This window comes from Brienomyrus brachyistius, chromosome 2, assembly GCF_023856365.1.
Source record: "Brienomyrus brachyistius isolate T26 chromosome 2, BBRACH_0.4, whole genome shotgun sequence".
Taxonomy (NCBI): Eukaryota; Metazoa; Chordata; class Actinopteri; order Osteoglossiformes; family Mormyridae; genus Brienomyrus; species Brienomyrus brachyistius.
In genome coordinates, this window is record NC_064534.1 from 10,938,548 (window position 1) to 10,960,518 (window position 21,971).

The 21,971-nt window shown below is 42.8% G+C and overlaps 1 protein-coding gene across 1 annotated transcript; it reads right to left on the reverse strand.

Annotated features, from left to right (window-relative positions):
* Positions 1-748: 748 nt before the first annotated feature.
* scarb2a (scavenger receptor class B, member 2a) lies at positions 749-21,235 on the reverse strand. Its single transcript, XM_048988244.1, has 13 exons — positions 20,686-21,235; positions 12,752-12,909; positions 11,805-11,952; positions 11,487-11,681; positions 10,314-10,405; positions 9,599-9,718; positions 8,320-8,498; positions 7,496-7,614; positions 6,866-6,939; positions 6,692-6,743; positions 6,262-6,414; positions 4,269-4,316; positions 749-3,975 (listed from the first exon to the last, which is right to left on the reverse strand). Exons 1-13 carry the CDS (start codon positions 20,806-20,808, stop codon positions 3,835-3,837), a joined length of 1,602 nt encoding a protein of 533 aa, XP_048844201.1. The 5' UTR covers positions 20,809-21,235; the 3' UTR covers positions 749-3,834.
* Positions 21,236-21,971: the final 736 nt, after the last annotated feature.

Here is a 21,971-nt window from a genome sequence, read left to right on the forward strand (position 1 = left end):
ATCAGCTGTTATTCTGATACTTTTACAAATTCATATGCCGGGGTGTGTGGTCAAGTACTTTGGGTTAAGAACTCATTGGCACAATAGCTGGGTTTGAACATACAACCTACGGGTGAAAACACCTAAGGAAAGTAGCCTACATGCTGAACTCATCCTTATTATAGGAGTGGCACTCAATCTGTCATGCATTTAACATAAATTAAATGAAATTATATGAATCTGCTGCAGAACTAGGAATGATACTTTTGAGTGCTAGTCAGGTTTGAACATTTAGCCATTTGCACATAGGAAAAAGCTGATTTAAATATTTAAATTCTTAAAATATCTTTGTCCTGCAGATTCCAGGGAGATTTGGAAAGCATTCTTGTGAAGGCGGAATGATTTTTAAATGGAAAGTTCCTGTCCTCTGCTGATGAATCAGTGGCAATGCAATTCCTTCAAAGGTAAATCGGGCTGGAGACAGGCAATGTGTATGTAGGTGTCGGCATAAACCTTTAGGTATCTAACACTAAAGGAGACTTAAAATGACAGCTAAGTACCTGCGTATACAGATTCCCCCAAATGTTCAAAATTGCAATAAGATTTACGTTATGTTGCATTATACTGGCAGTCTTCTAAATGTATATACTGACATGGGAGTACAAGCAGGAGTACAAGTCCAGCACATATGAGATTATACGTCTTAAACACCTCGTGTATGAATAACACCACATTGTAACAAAAAGAATCAACCAAATCACAGATGGTATCAACTTAAACATTTGCTTTTATTTCATGTAAATACACTAAAAATGCTTACAAAGGCATTGTAGAAACATTTGTGCAGTGTAAATATCAAAAACAAAAAGGGAAAAGAAAACGAGGATTTTGCACCCAATGACATGAAGAGATTGTCAATTCAGCAGCAGTAGACATTTCTCAAAGGAAACAAGATGCTATTGATGTTGACATTTCTTATCCAATCAGAAGGCTGGCATGCAGTAAGACAAAGTGACGTGTTAGTGGCTACTGTAATATGCATACAGCCAACTGACGTACATGGGTGCTTGGTTTGGCACTGAAGTTCCGCCCAAGAAAGAGCTTCATTCTCTGTTTGTTCCCAAACAACCTGGGTGCACCACCTGAATATTTTATTTACACTCAAACAAACCAGTTCCAATGGTAGGGACACGCCCTTTCCAGTTGGTTTTAATGGCTTCCCAAAAATGACACACTGGCACCAAGAGCCCACAATCAGAGAACAGATAAGGGTCTTTTACAATTTGGGTTCTGTGACAAACAATGCTTAAAATAGTCATCTGCTCCCTTAAATACACCTGATGTAGATCACCATGGCATTAAAAAAAGTACAAGTTTAACCCTCAGGAGCTGCAGCTGACCAGGGGGTAAACCATTCCCATGACACCGTGACCCAAACCGACCAGTTACTTCTCCTGCGAAGAGCAGACACTGTAAAGATGCATCCCTCCCCAGAAATCTGCTCCAAGGTCCAACAGAAGAAGCACTGTGCCATGTCTGTCTGCACAGAAAGGTTACTCTGATTGTGGTGTATCCCGGCATGCTGAATCTGATTGGAGACCAGCTATTTCAGCCCTGTGCAAGTCCCAGGCACAGAATACATTTACACTGAGAAATAAAGAATCGACAAAGAAAAAAAAAATTAAAAAAAAAAAAAAAATCTGCTCAAATTACAAAACATCGTTATAAAATGTTTTACATTTTGTATTGCTTAAATTGCTTTGTAATACTGAGTGTTTTAGTACATATTATGGCAATATATGCTTTAACCAGATATTTTGTGTAGTAAAAGCAATACAGACTTCATATGCCTTATACAAAAAAAAAAAAAAAAAAAACCAACTAGTTCTTGACCTATAACCCATTCTGTTAGCAGTGGAAGCCACTTGTGATAAACTGATGTAAACACTAGAGGGCGCATCTGCACACCAAGCCTAAGGCAGATCCTCGGACTGTAGAGTAAACAAAAAGCTAAGCCCCGCCTCTGAGTCCTCTTTGGTCAAGCCCAGGGAGAAGACTGGGGGATCAGAACCAAAAGGTCAGGGATTAAGGGAGTGGTCAGCCCAACACGGGCTGGTGGCTCAGAACTGGCTCTCCGTTACCTTTGGGCCAGGGTGTTCTTCCACCCACTCCAACAATTCAAGTCACTGAGGATATAGCGAACCAAATAACCAGAGTTATGTTATTAGGCAAGGCCACAGCTGGCTGGGCTCAGGGTGTAGTGACTATAAGTGAAGGCTGCTGGCCAATCAGGCTTCCCCACATCAGCTGAAACTCCTTAGAGTAAGGAAGAACGTCACAGCACCAGTTCTCTCCTACCCCAGAACGCCCTCACAACAAAATAAAACGGTGCTTTATCACAACTGGCTTCATTAATGGCCTCCATTTCCTAAACAGCAGCAAGCATCTTTCCCTGTTAGTTTTGTGCTTGTTTGTCCCCCCCCCCCCCCCAAGCAAATTAATATCATGGATATAGGAGAGACCCAGACTATAGATCAAGAGTAAATCAAAGGGGGTTTCTACTAAGAATACATACTGACTAGACTGCACTGAAAAGCAGCTTGTCCAGAGGGAGAAGAGACTAGCAGCAATAGTAGGTATGAAAATTAGTGAAGCAAAAAAAAAAAAAATCCAAAATGGATCTACTTGGAATCGCATCCCTGAAATGTGGCACCCAAATAAATGTAGAACCCAATAAATGCACTGACCCTTTTGTGCTCTGACAATGAGCACACAACAGACAAGTTCAGTAATTTTTAAAACAATGTTTGGGCACCGATTCCATTTACAGAAACAATACATTTTAAGCTTAAAATGTTACTTTTGTCAACGTGGCAGAAGAACCAAGATCAAAAAAGGAGTCTCTAGCTTCATGCCTGTTTTCTATTCAGGTCAGAAATCACGTCTGATTCAGTCATGCGGATGCGACGCTGGACTATGCAGTACCCACGCCAACCGCTAGAGGCCACCGGCGCGCCACACAGAACCACACAGCATACGCATGGCAGCAACGATGCTACGTTTTAATCGCCGTCATCATCATCAGCCAAGAGTCGCAATTTGACATAGGTTTGCCATAAAGCTTTACACAAGCTTGTGAATTCAGGTGGGAAAAGCTCCCTCTTAACAGGCATAGTGCAAGAGACAATTTAAGGGCAAGTAGCGAAAAGACATTTGCGCCAGAAATTACAAGTGCGTTTGGTTCCCAGTCTTGCGCTGCTAGAATGGGCACGCTGATTAATCCAGTTCCCCCTGCTTGTAACACATGAACAGACACCGTTTCATGGAAATTAGGTAGCTATAAAAGGGTGTTTGCCATTTCATGCTGAAACTGACAACTTCCGCACAGCTTCACCAGCGGCGCCTCTGGCGAGATGGGAGCTTCCGTTCACTGGGCTGCTGCCATGTGGAGATAATGCTTCAGCTCCAGGCCTCTGAAAATGCAGTCCGGTGCAGGTGTCGATGTCGCCGGCTGATGTGGGATCAGAGCGACTTGCCGCGGTCTGTGACGCGGGGAGGAGGTACGTGCGCGTTTGTGTGTGTTTGTATGCGTGTGTGTAGAGGGGAAATGTCTCAGTCTAAGGCATCATCGATCACAGAGTGCTGTTAGCCAAACAGCAGGTAGTGGCCATGCAGAGCCTGGCATAAGGGACCAGCGGTCAGTGACGTTACACGACTGGGCAGCATCGCGGCTGACAGCATTTATGGGAGCTTCCCCCCACCGCCCCACCCTCATCCCAAAACCACACCATAGCCTCTTGAAATGATACAAAACCCACGTCCCACCCCCAACCCCGCCCCCAGACTCCATCTCCATCAGCACTCGGGTGTCTCCACCTGCGACATGGCGATGTAGGAGCCATTACGCAGGGACTGGCTTGCGACGGTGACGTGGTCCTCCCGCTGCTCGTCGGGCTTGGAGCTAACTTGAGTGTAAGCAGTGTCTTCCTTCGCATTCTGCAGGAAGAGCACCAAGTTAGGATTCCGGACTGTGCATGTCTGCCACTAAATTTTGTTTTGGGACATTATAATTTCAGTCAACAATAATTACTATAATAAAAAAACAAATAATAATAATAATAATCCAACTTCTATAAATATATAGAACATAACAGAGGATGAGTTAAAATGGTAAAAAGCTGAAACAAAACTTGATTCAGTTAAATATGAAAATGGTCAATTAGAAATGACGGCAAATGAATGGCAAGTAAAAAAAAAAAAAAAGAAACTTTCAAAGAAATAAGACTTACAGGAAAAGAACGAAAAGCCTCGGAAAACTCAATACGTTTCACTGCATTCTGAACAAAAAGAGGGAACAAAAAAAGGATTAATCGTAATGCAGAGAAAACAAGGAGGTTAGTTGTGCACACTGGCTGAGCACAAGTCCATGACACTGAGCAAAAACTTAGGCACCAACTTATTCTAGCTGATAACACCCCTCTCCTGAAGACAGATGAATAGTGCTAGGGATGAGACCACCTACATCAAGTCTGCATCAAGACCAAGGCTGTGAGGGAGGAGAGACCAGGAAAAATTCATATTCTGGACCGTGGTTTTATTTTATGCTTATTTATGATCACCATAATAAGATAATATTTAAAAAAGTAATACTGTATTATGCAAGCTTGGTCATAATCGTTGTCATGAGATACATTTTAATAAAAAGCACAGAAGGAAGACAGTCCTTTAATGTCGAGCATTTGTATCTCTATCATAAAATACCCAACACTATATTAATGCTAACCGGACCAAATTTTCATGCGAGCCATTCATCAGGGTGAAAGGTGTTAAAATCTGTGTAAGACTTCTACTATAAATAAAAATCAATGAGATTTCTACTAGCTATTTGAAACGCACACACTGTAATTAGGGTCCCATGCGGTTTTTGTCCACACACACCTTGTCCTTGCAGCAGATTTTTGCACTTTTTTGCTTAATGGCCTTAAATGTTTAAACCGTAACTGAAGCCTATTTCCACCAAGGTTAGGAAGCTTTTGCTTCACTTCTGTTTTATAAGCAGTTTTAAAACCAAATCGGGATAGGAAAAAAAAATAAAGTAATTTGTAGTATTTTTTCTACTAGTGAAACCAGACAAATGTTATGTGTACAAGGTGCCGATGACGACACCACCTGCTTTTCATGTCCACTATACAGCGCAAAGTCATTTTACGAATTTGGGCACACAACCACCCGTGAGAATTATATCTTACACCCCCGAGATGGCTACATGCGTTATTTTATTAATTGTATTATTTTTTTAGTGCGAATTGTTATTTCAAGGAGTGGGAGAAATTAGATGGTTTAGAAAAACAAACACAATATTACTACTACAAGCCCAAACCATAATCCAAGACAGATTCAAGACCGAAAATAGAGGTTTTCAATTCCATACAAGACTGATTAAGTGGTCTTGAGACCAAGACTGGATTTGAATAACCTTCATTCATAATGTTGTAGTAAGTATGTTAGTTTAGAAAATAGTGGGTTTCAAAATCACGTCAGACGGAACACTGAATGTCAATGAACGGAATAGCAGTTAACATGTACATTATGAGCGATGTGCCGATATTTATGCTGCTGAAATAGCATTTCACTGTGCAATGTGTTCAGACTAGCTAGGTAATCATCCACGCAGGGCTGCTACACATAATTTCTGGGCTTGGGACAAGATACTTCAACTAGATCCCCATGACATTTCACCCCGTCAATCTGGGATAATTTACCCACTTGTGCCCCCTCGACAGTGGGCCTGCATCCAGGCAATAACAAAAACACAGACCATTTAAAAGTTAGCTACCCATGTAATACTTATCTACATGGACTTTAAACCAATCTTATCTAGATCTTGGCATTCTGCTGCAGAAATTCAGGTTAAGTAATCAAGAGTACTACTGCGGGGCAGGCATCTCCTGGAATATGAACCAGAAACCTTTGCGTCAAGTTCACACCCTTAACCCCGCAACACCCACTGCCCGGTTTTTAAGAAACTGTCATTGCAGCTTGAGCCTGATACCCCCCATGCTCACCACAGCCCATACATGCTAGGAAACATGCATGGTGCCAATATTATTGCCCCCTCAACTGTTCCTCTCCGTTCACTTCTTTGTACTGCAGATATGCCAAGCAGCCTGGCCCAATACAGAATCAAAACACAACCCATATGCTCTTCTAGCCAACTTTCAGCCTGGTATATTGAGGTCTAGTCCAGGTAGTCCTCAAAAGCAATCTTAGATCTGGGCTCACCCTCTTCTGACGGGACCTGCAGATGAGGATGACGAAGACTACCAGGAGAATAGCACCCAATCCCACGATAAAGAGCGGGAAGTTGGAGACGACAGTCACCACCGTCAGAAGGGTCCTCATCTGGCTTGCTGAGTTTTTGTCGATCACAAACGACTGGCAAACGAATCAAATGAAGAGGACAGACTGTTAAATATACATGAAGTCAAACTGCGAAAGGAAATTCCAAACACCTTACAACCAAAAAGATATTATTCTCAAAAAGACCCTATTCTCAGACTGTATGTTAATGTAACAAAAAAAAAATTTTTTAATCATGTTCCAATTAGGAAATAAAAATTATACGACTGAGTTTTAGGCCTTAAGCCATTATGAGGTTTGCTGCTTGTATCAGTTGATCCTGGACAAAAGCTGTTCATTTGTAGTTCCTTACCTCATTAACAAACATGATGGGGAAAATGGTCTGATTCAGGTTTCTGGTTGACCTGAAAGCCAAAGAAAGACCAATGTTATAGGCGCATGAGGAGGAACACTGGTACAGACGCTTAAACAAGCCAGACAGAACAGTGCGACACCGATGTAGATCTGGAATGAGCGGGTTACTTACGGAAAGCCAACGACTCTGTTCAGCAAGACATTTAGCTGTGCTCTTTTACAGGCACGAACAGGAATACCGGTGGTCTGGAAGAGAGAGGGAGTGCCTTCATTGGCCATGTTCCTTGACATCCGTGCACATTTCACATGGCAACACAAATGACAACTTGCCACAATTCAGAAAGAGCTCAATGTAGGCAAGAAACATTCATTGCCATTTTTAGTGGGGCATTTTCCCCACAGTGCAGAAAGGCTTTGCGATTGTGGGTGGCCAAGATCCTGATATTAGACTCATTGAATAGAGTAACAAATCAGCACTGAGCAGTTAGCAAGGCCGCTATGTTAGGCCTACAGGAAAACTACTAGCATCTTAATTGCTAAATAAAACTACTTCAGGGGGGAAAAAAAACTCAATTTCTAGAAAACCACACTAGGTGGCACAAGAGAGCAAGATTGTTTTAAAGTTCCTATTTAGGTTTCTTTCCGTGTGCTGCCCTGGAGTGAAGAAGCGAATATGCAGTCGCAAAGGCATATTCCAAAATTGATGCAAATTGCCGGCAAGCCAATGCCATCATACGGCTCACTTCCTGCCTTAAAACAGGAAGCAGCCAGAGAGCCATTTCACTCCTGATTTAGCTCATACCGGGTTCAGGTCCAAGTAGGTCTCATGAGCCTCCTCCGAAGGACTCATGCCTTCAATGGCGTCAATGTACTTCTGGTCAGCCTGGTAGAAATGTGGGAATGAGACGACGATAGGAGCACCTAAAAGATGGGCGGGGGGGGGGAGGGGGGGTTAACCAACTCAAACCAAACCCAACAGGAAGTACAGACACTCCTCTACTTACGAACATTTCAAGTTACGAACGGCTATTCGGAACATATCCAAGTCATAAGTCGTTATTCAACATCATTTTAAGGGTACTAGGATGCTAGGAGTACGCATGCTACTAAGTAGCGTGCCAGGAGTCGTGCTACCTGGAATTCGTGAGCATTAAAAAAAAAAAAAAAAATTCATGTTGTGGACAGGAAACAGGATGCCCCTAAGCATCTGCTTCCATTGCCGTTCAAATCGGCAGATGAAGTCATACTTTCGAGAAGCACCAAAGTCTAAGAGAAACTGGCACTGTGCTGTTTTGCGGCAAGGAACCAAAGCGAATCATAGCACTAAACAAAAACTACCTGTGGTCAGATTACACGATTGATGATATGGAGGGTAGGTGTTGACATTACAAGGATGTGATGGTGACTTAGGCCTTGCTGTACGCGGTGCCTGGTCGCCGAACGCAGCGCCAGCAGATACACCGGCAGAGGTTGTGGCAGCAGCAGGTTAGCAGAATACCAGCCCACTCAGCCAGCTCAAACCTACAATAGGTTTCTGCTGTATACAGGACACACTGCATGTCATCCTTTGGCAGGTGAAGCCTTGTGTGACGGGAGTGGTAGTGGTGGTGGTGGGGGTGGGCCTACCTTCTCGGCACACACTGACTTTCAGCACCCCCCTGCTCAGACAGTCGTTTGCAGGTACGCAGAAGCCAGCATTGGCGGGGTTGTCCTCGGGACTGGCCAGTACGTCCATCGGAGGAGCGAAGCGGTAGGCTGGGATGCCCTCAACGACCACATCCTCCACAAAGCCCAGGTGGATGGACCTAGACGCAAGATGCACAAACATAGATCAGTCTCCAAGTACAACACATGCAAAGAGCTTTAATTTTTACCAGAGCAACCAAAGCTAAGGATCTCGTCCAAGATGTACAACGGCACGTCTCCTGGAAAACTGACATATGCCGCGTGAGGTCTCCTGGGTTCCTCAAAATCATGGACCTCTTATTTTAACGGTTTTGACAATGGGCCTCACTCGGTGGGTATGCAGGATTACTTAACAACATGGACGTGAGCTTAAATCTGAACGCGACGAACATTCTGGTCTAATGCAGTGGAAACAAATATTGGCTGTGAAAGTTCATGAGAGCAAACTGCTGGTTAAACTCTCGGGGTGGGTGGTCTGCTGTAGTACCCTTCAATAGAGTGCTTCGCTTGTTTACATAAGTTCAGGTTAAGTGTCTTGAGAAGAGAGAAAAGAAAAAAGAAAAAAAAACAGTCAAACAATTAAATGTAGGTACATGCAAGGCTGCATGCTGACCTATGGAAGCATGCACTGCCACTGGAAACCAGAGGAATTTCCTGGATTACACTATGAACTCGTGACAGTGTGAGAAGGGAACAGATCTCCAGTGTCACAATCCTAAGAACAAGGTCAGTGTAGGGTTGTGTTTTGTTAGTATATAAGCAGGGAAACAAAGACTATTATTTGGATATTCCAGGACAAACTTTTAAATAACAGATATACGTCTCTAAAGAAATTCCTGCCATTGTGGAACTGCTCAGGAAACGCCAGAAGACCAAGTTGGAAAACAGGACCGGAAAACTAAAAGTACAGCCAAGAAACAAAACCTACCCTCTACCCTGATCTATATTAGTTACAATAAAAGTAGTAATTGCTCCTTTTTCCTTCAATTTAAGATTTGAGATGAAAAGGAAATATTTGTGTATCAACCCTTCTTGTTTACACTTCCCAGCCTAATTATCATGGTCAGTCACACACCCATCCAGTGATACAGATTCTTGAACAATGTGATTTTTTGTTTGTGTCCTGGCTGCTTAGAAAATCAGTACTAAACAGTTTCAAGTGACCTTTATGTGGCAAGGGGCAGAGGGGCTACCTGCAACAAGTAATAGGTTGACCTACCTACAGAGGTCAGCAGCAAAGATGTACAGAAGCTCGTTCTTGGAAAGGAGCGGGTGGAACGCACTACCATCGGTACCGTTGATCATGTTACTCTGGTTTGATGACCACCATGTCATCTTTCTGCATGGGGAAAAAAAAAAACAAACATTGAAAACATTTAGGAACGACGCACTACAGTTTATTCAGAAGCATTGAGACTAATAGCGAAAGAGACTTTATATGAATTTAAATACATTACAATTTACTATCAGAGTGGGGGAAAACTAGGTAAAGGGTTAGGGTCAACACCAACAACTGGAAATAAAAACCTTTGAAACCTTTTTCACAAATGGGTCAATTTCTCAATGTTTGATGAAAGGCATGGCAAGTTCAGAGTCCAAAAAAACAGCAAGACTGCACCCAATCCAAGGTCAGTCACACGAAGCACATGTCCAGTTACTTAAGGGAGATGACAAACACACTAAAAAATCCCAGATGCTTGCAATGAACCTGCCAGTTTGCCAGTGACATTTCCTCTGCTTCCCCTCAGACGCACAAAGGGGTGTAACAAGTTTTTGCACAAGGACACGGTGGACAAAGTCAGCAATAAACTGCAGAAACATGTCGGGTGAAGGTCAGATGCACCGGATCCCAAAACAACCACCACCACACACACACACACACACACACACACACACACACACAATTTATCAAGGGGGTGACAGCACCATCCTACCTGAGACCATTCCATGTGTCGATTTTGCCATAGTCCAAGTAGTTCTGCTCACCCGTCAGAAACACAAACTCTCCTTCATGGGTTCCATTTTTCTATGAAAAGAAAGACACTTATCTGTCAGATTTCACTCATAAGTAGCCAATAGTCATTTAAGCCTCCAAAAAAAAATATTATTTTAACAAATGCAATGAGATACCAAGTCCCACAAAGTGATCTACATCTCTTCTAAAGATTCCCTTGCACGTATACATTTGTGCCAAGAATCACTTATTCCATCACATTAACATGATTTAACCACTCAAAAAAAGAGAAGCCCCAAGTGATCACCAGGTATCCACCTGCACAGAGCCTGCATATCTGAGATAAGTAAGTGAACTGGTTGACAGGAACGAAGGTTCACAAGTGTCTTCTGCAGCCCCAAAGACTCCACTTTGCCTGAAATTTAGCGAGTCACTGGCAGTGAGCAGTTCATGGAAAGCCCTGAGCAGTGTCCCTATATAAACTCAGGCCTGTGGTTTTGCATCACATGCATGCCACGTGACGACTGACAAGCTTAGATACCTTCCCATCAATGTCCTACAGAGCGTAGATGGCGTGATCATAAAACAGAAGACTCACAGGTGGGTTACTTTATTTACATAAGAAAAAAAAAAAAAACATCAAAAATTTACCAAGCCGTAACATCTGGCAAAATGGGCACAGAATGGAGGACAGGAGATCTGAACATCAGAAATGCAAGGCCACTGAAAAGGACAACTGGCCGTGACAACTTGAGACTGTAGGGTAACCTTTTTGTCCTCAGATAACTTTTGTTCCATCCACTCTATCCTGTTTATTTTGGCTGTCCTCTCACCCATTAATCTGTTCTCAGTGTTCTGCAATCAGGGACAACCAAATCATACATTCAGAAAGCTGCTTACACAATTTGGGTAGGGGGTGCCGCTGCAGGTTTTACTCATTTTGACAATACTACTGCTACATCTGCTGGCTGAGTTTCTTCTCCATAAGCCACACTGAGTAAATACGGACAAACCTCACCAACCACTCACAGTTGATCTAATCCGCTGGTGCTCGATCACCTGAAAATGCAAACGAACCAGGCACTGGCACAAGGGCAATTGTTTGCGGTCCCTGAACTCTGGGCATGGCTTCTGGGTGTAGAGCAGGGCTCACCTTGTACATGAGGCCAAAGTTCTCATCCACTTCTGGCTTCATGCTATGGAGTTTGGTCATCAGCGGGTCTTTGAAGCCCCACAGCATCTCATGGACTGTGCGTGTGATGAAGAGCTCCACGCCCATGCTTTTAATCCACATGGACATCATGGTGCGGACCAGGAAGTTATAGGTCTTCATCTCGTTCATTACCGCCTGAGGGGAGGGGGAGCCATTGTCATTTTCTATGTGCTTTGTGTGGCACTTATCCATTAACTAAGCAGCCTTTCCCACAGAGAGCTATTCACGCCCCCCTAAAGAAGGATCCCCATCACTCACCACAAACGGGATGTTGATGGTCCTCACAAGATCCACCTCTGGATCGCCCGACGACATCTCCGGTACAAACATAAAACTTTTGGGGTTCACAGCAAAGAGCTTGGTGCCATTCTCCAGGTATGTCACATTCTCTCGGGGTCGATACTCCCTGAAGGACGGTGACGGTCAGGACAAGACAGAATTCCAATTTTAAAACCAAGAGATACTTATTTATAAAAGAAAAAAAAAGTCAACACACTAGAGACGTTTTCTGGACTGTCCGGGGGACATGGTCTGTCTCACTTCTACACTGGGGACTTGGGCCATCATAGCATGACAGGAGACTGCTCCCACTTTAAGGCTGACTGGGCTTAGTAACAGCAGCTCATTACCCCCACCCACATTTCAATGTGTGAACCAGGGGTACTGAAATGGCGGACTCCTCAACAAACAATGTCCCAGTTGGCAAAATTTACCCAGAAACTGTTATCGGGGCAGTGACCCTTTGTGTTGTTGATGGAATTTGGATCTTGGGGAAAAAAATAATTGAGCACCCCTGGGATAAAAAGCGTGTTTATAGGCCTCATCAGATTTGACGCGTTTTAGTTGGCATTTACGGAATTATGGCGAGTCGACCTCGCACCGTGGTATTGTTCAACTTCCACCAGGATGCACTCTGCCACAAACAATCACTATAAACACTACAAATGGATTTTCCACACCTAAGATCCAATATGTAATCCTAGTGCCAAGAATGATCTAGAACAGAGACAACCCTCAGTTTGACCATATCCAGATTTTATTTCTTTTATTTTTTTTTTATCAAATCTTCACCAGCAGCTGCTGAGACAGCCATAATAGAGGCTGATTACACCCTCGCAACACGCACCACACCCTGCAGTAGGTACACATCTAAGCTGGCCTCATGTACACATTGGACCCAAGAGGCCGTACTCTACCAGTCCTACCTGTAAGTGTACGGCCCGATCTGGGTCACCGCCGCTTTGCCTCCAGCCAGGAAAACTTCGGGGTTGGTCACGTTGAAGAAAAAATACTGCATGTAGACATCTGAGGGTGGGTTCTTCCAGGACTCGATCACACGACTCCCTTCTGCTAGCGTCAATTCCTGGAAGAATGAGAAGATGAGACCTTGAAGTTAACGACCAGGGCGGCAGAACGGAATTCACATGCTGTACTCGGGGGACTGGCACGGAAGTGCCAGACACGCATGAGAAAAATCCTTTAAATGTACCACTGCCGTGACCAAACACATGCCTTCACTCGCATTATTTACATGCGCAGGCGTGGACCTACAGTAGCTATTTATCAAAGTGGCGTGCCTTTGATACACAGCCGTTAGAAGCGAGTTGTGCGTGGCCACAATAACGTCAGAACGGTTATAATTACAATTCAAATGCGACATACTGATTTCATAGTTGAGGTTAAGTTTCATTTTAAAGATGACACACTGTTCAGCGGAGGAACCTCAAGTTAACCATTTATGATACAAGGAGAACATTGTACCTGTAAAAGCAGATTGGACATCACCATAGGAAACATTCAAGATGAACTCTTAATGCAGTGTTTTGGTCAAGTATGAATATGATAAATATCAGTGACAGGATATAATGTGTACACTATTCATTTACAGCTTAATACACTGCTTAACAGCTTCACATGAGGACATCTTCCCAACAGGACCCAAAGCACCCTTAAGGCTAAATGTTCTGATAGCTCTTAAAGAACCTGCGTCCACAAAAATCCAGTTTATTCCAGTGCTCTCCCCATGTCCCTCCAGGGAAGTTCCTGTACCCATGAAACAAGTTCATGCTCCTGTTGCTCTACACGCCAAACTTTCTAGACTGCACTCTTCTGAAGTGCGTCCACTTAACCCACTAATTTCCACCCACTCATCACAGCCTGAATCTGGGAAGTTTCAGTTCGACGGCAGAGGAGAGGAAGTGCGGAGATCGCAGCCCAGAGAGGACTGTTTACTCTCCTGCCTCTCTCTCCTCTCCTGGAGCATATTCACAGAGCCGCCACAGTAAATGGCAGGCGGCTAGTGGACACGGCCCTGACTCTCCAAAGAGATGGATGGCAACTCATCCATCTCCTCCTGGTTGATGCAAGAAGCTCACCAAGAGGACATGGAGCAAGCAGGGATTTAAGCAGCTGAGATGATCATGCCTGTACGCACCTAAAAAAAAAAATGTACCAGACTAAAGATCCAAAAATGCACTTTAAATTTGCAGGGGGGGTAGCAGCGTTTCAACAAACCAATGTTTGTTTTGAAAGAGGTCATTATGCAAGAGGACCTTGAACAGAGAGAGAGGAATTCCTCACTGTGGTCTGAAGAATCTGTCTCTTTCATGTTTTTGGGGGTGGGGGGGGCGCTTCTCTGTGCCGTGCATAAAACGAGACACAGTCGAGAAAAAATAAATGCAGCCCATTTCCAGTGGTCCTTCACAGTCAGCCTAGTTCACAGAGGATCCAACAGGGCTACTTCAAAAGGCTCACCTTCAAAAGGGCCGCTCAAGCCTGCACAGATGTATAACTCAATGAAAACACACAGGATGCAAGAAATCAAGTACAGTGAACTGGTACACGGGGCAAATCCAAGGAACAAAATGAAGCTTTAGACATTTCTGTCCTATCTACTTTCATTAATGCTTAAATACTGAAGCTAAGCATACAACAGTATTGATGCTTTTTTTAAAAAAAAAAAAAAAACTTCTGAGCTTAAGTAGGGGCAGAATTCCTCCTGTTACCCTCCACTGCAGTGTTCGGGGGAGGGGGGGGAGATCATGGTGCAGTCAAGCAGGCTTATACTTTGTGTGTGTGCAAGCAGCTGATTTCAAGGAATCAGACAAGAGTGGGGAAAAAGGATAATGTTTTAAAATATGGTGGACACACCCAGAGCTAATTTGTCATGTGACCAAATGTCTGGTCAAATGACTGATGCCATAAGCACAGGGTCATATGGCAAATTACAGCTTACAAAACGCCTGTACTATGAGGACAGGGCCCCGTTCATCCCCCCAGGGAACATGCTCTGAAGACAAAGCCAGGGTTATGGGGTTTATTGTCCACAGGAATTTAGTCAGACTTAAATGGTTTGAAACAAACGTCACCGAACATGTGCAACGCACACCGATTTATATAGAACCTTATCACACTTCAGGCATGCCTTAACACGACAGAACATGCCGACATAAAACACAAAGCAGGGTGAGAATTCTCTTAAATGGTTTTACTAAGAGGTCACCATAAAGGGGTCATTATGCAAGAAGCTAGACTACACAGCAGTGTGTGAAATCCGCTCATAAAAATAAAACAAATAAATATGAAACAAATAGGAGGCCAATTAGAGGGCTTCCTGGCATTGTGTTTAACATTTTGAAGTCAAAATACAACTATGTAATGCAGCCCTTTTGAGAATATTTAATAGGAAGAGCACAGCATGTAGATGTAGCAGTTTCTGTTTAATTGTAATCAGCACAGAATAACTTCAACTGCTGTGCATAAAAGTACTTCAGTAATTATAAGACATGCCCCCCCCCCCCCCAATAAGCTACAAACAGAGATCAGAGAACCAGAACTAGACCAGTGCACAGAAGCCCAGCTGTTCAAATGGAATTTGCACAATGTAAACAATGCTAACAATTGAGCGGAAAGAAATATATATATATCACAATGGATGTAACTTTGAAGTGGTCCACACCCTTTCAGGAAAATCTGTACAACTTGACAAAATTAAGTCTTTTTCAGTAACTGATATATATTTAGCCGGAGCATAAACAGAGGCTAAAATTAGTAATCAATCAGCTCTCAAAGTCACCATAATCTAACAATGAAGTGAAATCCAGACAGTACCATATACACGTCTCAGAAGACATTAGACATACAGAAGACGTTGAAGATGTTCTACCAAAAAATGTAATTGAATTTAAGGACTGGGTAGGTCCAACCCGTTCAAGTACTATGTAGATATTAGGAGTAATATATAAGATTTATTTTCATGATAGCAATGTGTGCAGTCATGAATGAATCTCAGGTTACAGACAAAACATAGAATTTCAAGCAATGATGTGAGATGTAATTGGTTTAGAAGCTTGTTCTAACAGTGATGTATTGTTCCAGGTGTGATTTAAGATCAGGAGTTGCATGTTAAACAGGAGATGGGTAAACCCAATATGTACCATAACAGAATATTTTGTTCTAGGGCAATCACTACGAAAAGGCTAGAGCTCTTAGCTACATACTTCAGTCCATCTAATTGTCTTTCACAGAGAAATTTAGCTGAAGGACCAAGTGAAATAGCTAATGCTATTCGAGCTGCTATAGTTACACAGTTCAGCTAACCAACCTTTACATTAGTGGATAAACTAATGCTTCCCATCTTGCTCGATGGCAGAAACACTTTCTCTAATTATGCAATTTTCCACAGAATCTAAGAACACAAAATAGGCCCTAAGAGGGGAAGAAAACCAACCAGTGGTGTTTCAGGAATTCAGTGGCCTTCGCAGAAAACGCCTGGAGCATTTCCATTCTGTCATGTGCTGTCATATAGATAGAGGACAACGTGAGGTTATCAGAGAAGGTCCTCAAAAGGAAAACACTGAAAACCTAAGAGAAATCATTGTTAGAGAATTACACAAATTAAGTACTTAGGTTGATAAAATGTCTAAAGTAGTTTTTTTTGCATCCACACAAAAAGCCAAAAGTGACTGGCAAAGAGGCAGTTCTAGGTGCCAGTGAGGCTGTTTTAAGCCGCAGAATAGTTCATGGTGAAGTAAACAGGGACAATGTTGACCTGTCTCAGAACCAGAGAGAAGTTACAGGTTCATGTTTACTAAACAGAGATGTAGGCCTTCAGGAAGGTCACTCAGGGGACCATTTTTCCTTCAACCTTCCAAAGCTTATGACCTTGTTTTTGCTTGTTTACGTTCTCTGTAAACACATTTCTCCATTTGGCAGTTAAAACCAACGAAGAACGGCAAGTTCGGAGTTATGAAGGCCCAAGATTTATCGGAGCAGTTGCTCTACATAGGCTCACTATCTGTGAGAATGAGCAGAGAATGGAGGGAGGTTACAAAAAAAAACGATAAGCAGCAACAATTTAGGGGATGTGCGGAGCAAAAACATCACATAGCAACAAGCTTTGATACACTATTTTTAAATTTAGCGAAATTTTAAAACTTCCCACATTCTCATTGAGCAAAAGCTGATATGGATAAAGAACCAGAGTTCAAACCCAGAGTAAATAAGGAAGGGAAACAAATAACGAAAAAAGAATTCCAGGACCAGACACACAAGTGACAAACGAGCAAAAGACGTAGGCCTACATATCTTTGCCCTTATGCTGGAAACTGAGAAAACAAAACGGAGCAGTTTCTCGGACAGTAAGTTTTCCCATTTTGACTGATCACACACATGCGCCAGTAAGGTTTGCGAGGCCCCAAATTCTCCACTTGCGTACCCACAGTCATATCATAGTCATAGCACATATCATACCACAGTCATTCCCTATCAGCTGACGACCAGACTCTGCATTTGATGACTTGCACTTTCATGTCCTAGATCAGTGAAACGGTTTAAGGGTTCCCCATTTGTTGATGCTTATATCAGCCCGAAACGAATAATACCGAATGTCGAACGAAAAGAACAAAGATTCTGCCCTAGACCCAATGTTAGTCAATAGCAGCTTTTTGCATATGCTGTAATATCACCTCAGACCTCGGCCGACTGAAAGCAAACCCTAATGAAAATGTCCGACTTTGCATCACTCACTAGGTTCACATGAGGATGGGCCCATAAGACAGGTGAAGCAAAAATGACATACATTATATATTTAGAGGTACAACACAGAATACAGAGGAACAGGCTGCATGCCAACAAAGAAAGACTGTGCCTAAGGGCAGCTTCAGCTAAGCAAATACCTCAACACTGCCACACCCAATGTGGAAAGGTGCCAAAATACTGACAGCTGAGCTAGGTTTGTCCACAAGCATGGCATCAATTCAAGATTGCATCTTATCACATCCAGAAATCTCTCAAACTTTACTATTAAGGAGATCAAACTTCCATTGATGCTAATACTAATGTGTCCAACTGTACCCCTTAACTAAGGTGTACACCGTGTTTAAATCAAAAGACAGATGTTTAACCTAGGAAACAGAAAATTAAAATTAACGCCATCTAACAAATGTAACTTTCTATAAAAGAGTCACTGCATTCACCCCCAGCCGACCTCCTGCTCATATTCAGAATAGTCAACTTCAGGAAACGTAGAATTTAGTGATTAGTTGTCATTGTTGACACACCACAGCACACAACAACCAAATGTGTCCTCTGCATTTAACCCATATGTGACACAGCAGGGGGCAGTTAATTCAGCGCCCAGGGAGCAGTGCTTGGGGGTGGTACCTTGCTCAGGGTACCTCAGTGGTGCGTTGCTGGTCGAGGATTCAAACCTGCAATCTTTCAATTACAAGTGCACATCCCCACTTGCTAGTGATCCAGTTTTCCTGGATTACTGGCAAAAAACAAACGGCCAGATACTTGATTTTAGAAAAGGCTTCCAGTCAGCCAAGACATCCATCTTTGACATGCAACATATAAAATCTTGCATTCCTCCATGTGTAAGAAGAGCAGTTCTCAGAGACCTATGGAGCATCTGGTACGGACAATATTTACTATATGAAAATTAAACTTACCCTAACACTAGTCTGAGCTCTAGTATTAAAACAACCCTGGGTAAACATTTATAAACGCTCACCTTACAGTGTTCTTGAAAGGGATCCTGTTCCCTATGTAAAAATGAAAGCATTTAACAACTTGAGAAATGGTGAAGTATTCAGCTATGTTCTGTTTACTACACAAGTGTAATGTGGTGACCTTTTCTTTAATGAAAACTATACTTTATTTAAAAAAAAAAAAAAAAAACCTCCAGCCAATTCAGTTTAAAGATTTTTTTCATCAGACCTCCAGACCAATGAACAAAATTATCACTGCATAACTGAAAAAACACTTTACAGGTACACTCCGGCTAATTCCAACAGTATGTTTTCTTAAACATTTTCTCAAAGAAGTCTTTAAATAACAATGGCAGTGACAGAATATCAGGTCCTCATTCTTCGCTGAAACAGGACTGTAAGGCCCTTCACTGACAACATGTGGCAAGTATCCAGAGATATTTAGCGGAGCGACAATCAAAATCAGTTACTACCTCAGGGCACATGAAAATAAAAATAAAGAATTAAAATGGGGAAACTGCAGCCCAATTTTACATCACAATAGTGTCAAAAACTCAGCTCAGTCCGAGTGAAATACTTCAGTGCTGCAATGACAGTTCTTTATAAAGCATGTTTGTTTGTGTCAAGCTAATCAGTATTTCTTTAGTATTGCTTACGCTTACGATGCAACCCTTACTGGCAGGGCTGAGACAAACCAGGAAAGCAAACATCAAGAGTCAAACATTATTTGTATAGACAGTATTTGTTCAGTTACACAATGCAGGCGAAACCCAATAGACTTGCAGGTAAAAAAAAAAAAGATCATTGAACTAACAACTTAATGTTTCATTCAAAGTGAATGAGATTTATGCATATTAACCAGGTTACTAAAAACCTGTAGGGGGCATACTGGAGATATATGGAGATGCAAGTTCTTGAACATCCATTTCCAGGAATAAATGCAAGCGCTAGAAACTCTCCAGCAGGATTTTAATCATTAAATAACCTCAATTCAACCTCACTACAGTTACAAGGTCACGGGTTATCAATATATAAAGAGTTATAGGAAACGAATCAGGGACATGCATCCCCTCCCAGTTCACACAGTTCAAAGAACATTTGTGTCCAAGAGACGGTGTAAAACAGTGTAGGGATCATAGTAATGTATGAATCTCATACTCTGGTGCTCTTTTACTCTGGAGTGAGGGGGAGGTGCACAGCGCAACCAAATGCTCCCATTGGTCAATTAGTTCATTCAATTCTTCGCCCGGAGATCGGGCTCGGCTATACACCGGCGACGGCGCCCGAGGTACAGAGAAGACGGGGGGCATCCCCAAATACTGAAATGCGGGTATTTCTAGTAGGGAATCCCTAGTAATCCCCCCCCCAACCCATTAAGATAATGCATAGTTAAACGCAGCACTGCAGGGGAATGCGTTCATACGACTGGGATAAAGAAGAAACCGGGTCTCGATGTCAAAACCTCGATTGCACCATTATTGTGCGTTCCTGAGTGCAAGGTTAAGATCCGTTAGAGCGCTGAGGAGTTTTGCAGGGGTTAAAAAAACGAAGCACTAAACCGCTAAGACTGAGACACCATCGTGTACTGGGATACCGGCTGACCGTAAATCGGTCGCAAATATGTTTGTTGTAAAGGGCACACGTGTAACGGAGCAGGATATACTGCTTAGAGATAACGGCGAACAGAAAATGTAAGAAATTCCGCTAAATGTAGCTGAATCCATATACCCCAAGGACAAGAAGCCGTCTTTAGCCCTTTTTCTCAGAGCTCCGTGTGTAGAAAAGGTACAAATAGTGTATAAGAGTGTTATATGGACCAAAAAAACTCCAGTGTTGCAAAGTATGGTTTTCGTCTAATCTGATGCTTGTTATGGGGAAGGAATCACTGACATTTCTGATATAGAGAGACAACAGGAAGAGACAGTGAGTAAAGTGTTTAGCCGGCCACCGCTGATATTGCCCTTCTAAGGATCACGGCAATAACACCAAAGCTGACAACGCCGAAATGTGCCCACCGCCACCGATTATTAATGAAAACGTTAGTCGCGGTGTTACGGGCAGTTATGGGTTTTAAACCTCTGGTCAGTCGGATTTCCCCATAAACACCGCAGACAGATCAGGCGATGCCGTCGGCAGTTCCAACTCACCTTTTTCAGCCGGTTGTGTATCAGCGTCTGGAAGACTTGCCCGAGCACCAAGGCGATGCCGATGATCAGGAGATGAGCGCAAACTATCCCGGTTGCGTAAATCGTGCAGGATCTCCTAGTCATGATGCCTGGAGATGGCGTTACGGTGGATGAGCGGCGCTTAAGACAAACTCCGGCGTTACAGCGTTTAGTCTTAGTAACTAACACTAACCCTAATATATCGGATAACACTCGGGGCTTGAAATTAGCTAGCTAGCCAGTCAGCTGAGAACAAAAATCTCCCCAGCGAAGAGAGCAGAGCTCCTTTTGTGAGATTCACCCCCAAACTAAAGTTCCCGGTGCTTATCTTATCGGCAGGGGTGGGAGGTTGTCCGTTAACTAACGAAATGGCTTTTAAAAGCGTAATATTTCCGAAGAACAGCAAACACGGACGAGCACCGGTAGACAAACAGCCGACAGAAAGCAGTAAATATGAGCTGTAGCCTGGCGGGGCAAACGGCGAGTTCCGAAGCTGCTCGCAGCCACAGACTGAATGGCCCCGGTGCGAAAAAAATGCGTGGCTTATTACGTGATGAGGCGGTGGGTGTGTTAGGTTGAATTGTAACTGCTCAATTTGGACTAAGGCCATCAAATTACAACCAGTTGTATTATACTGGATTAAGGGTGTTCTTTTAAGATGTATTTGTACGTGAAGTTGTTGTATTATTATAACTATTAACATTAGTTGCCGTATCTCTTGTTAAATCATGTTGAGAAACACCATGGATCAGTTCTTACGACTTAGCTGTTTACTCTATTTTAACTAAACTAGTTTAGTATCTGGTTTTAGTTGGACTATTGAACAATGACATTTTACACGGTAATTGTGCTGAGGTATGTGATATATACCTGCAGCGGTTTTTTTATCGTGCTGATTATATACCTTAAAATCTAAACAATAGTAAGGCTTGAATGAATGAGTGGGTTTAATTAAAATTAAGGGAAGACTCAACTAAAATAATCAAAGTATTCCGTATTTCTATAGGGAGAACTGAATTTTTCCCACGGGATTTACAAGATATAGGACATTGTCACGAATTAACCGTTATTTACATTTTTTAGATTCCGTTAGGCTTGCATTTCACACTCAGTACTTACTACCCATGTGCTCTTTTAGAGACGTACAAATTCATTTCAGTGTCTCGTCACCGACGCGGATGATATGATTGGTTGTCGTATACACGGACCACCGTCTGAACTCCGCCCCTGAATGCCCACGATTGGCTACGTGTGATGCCGAATTTGAT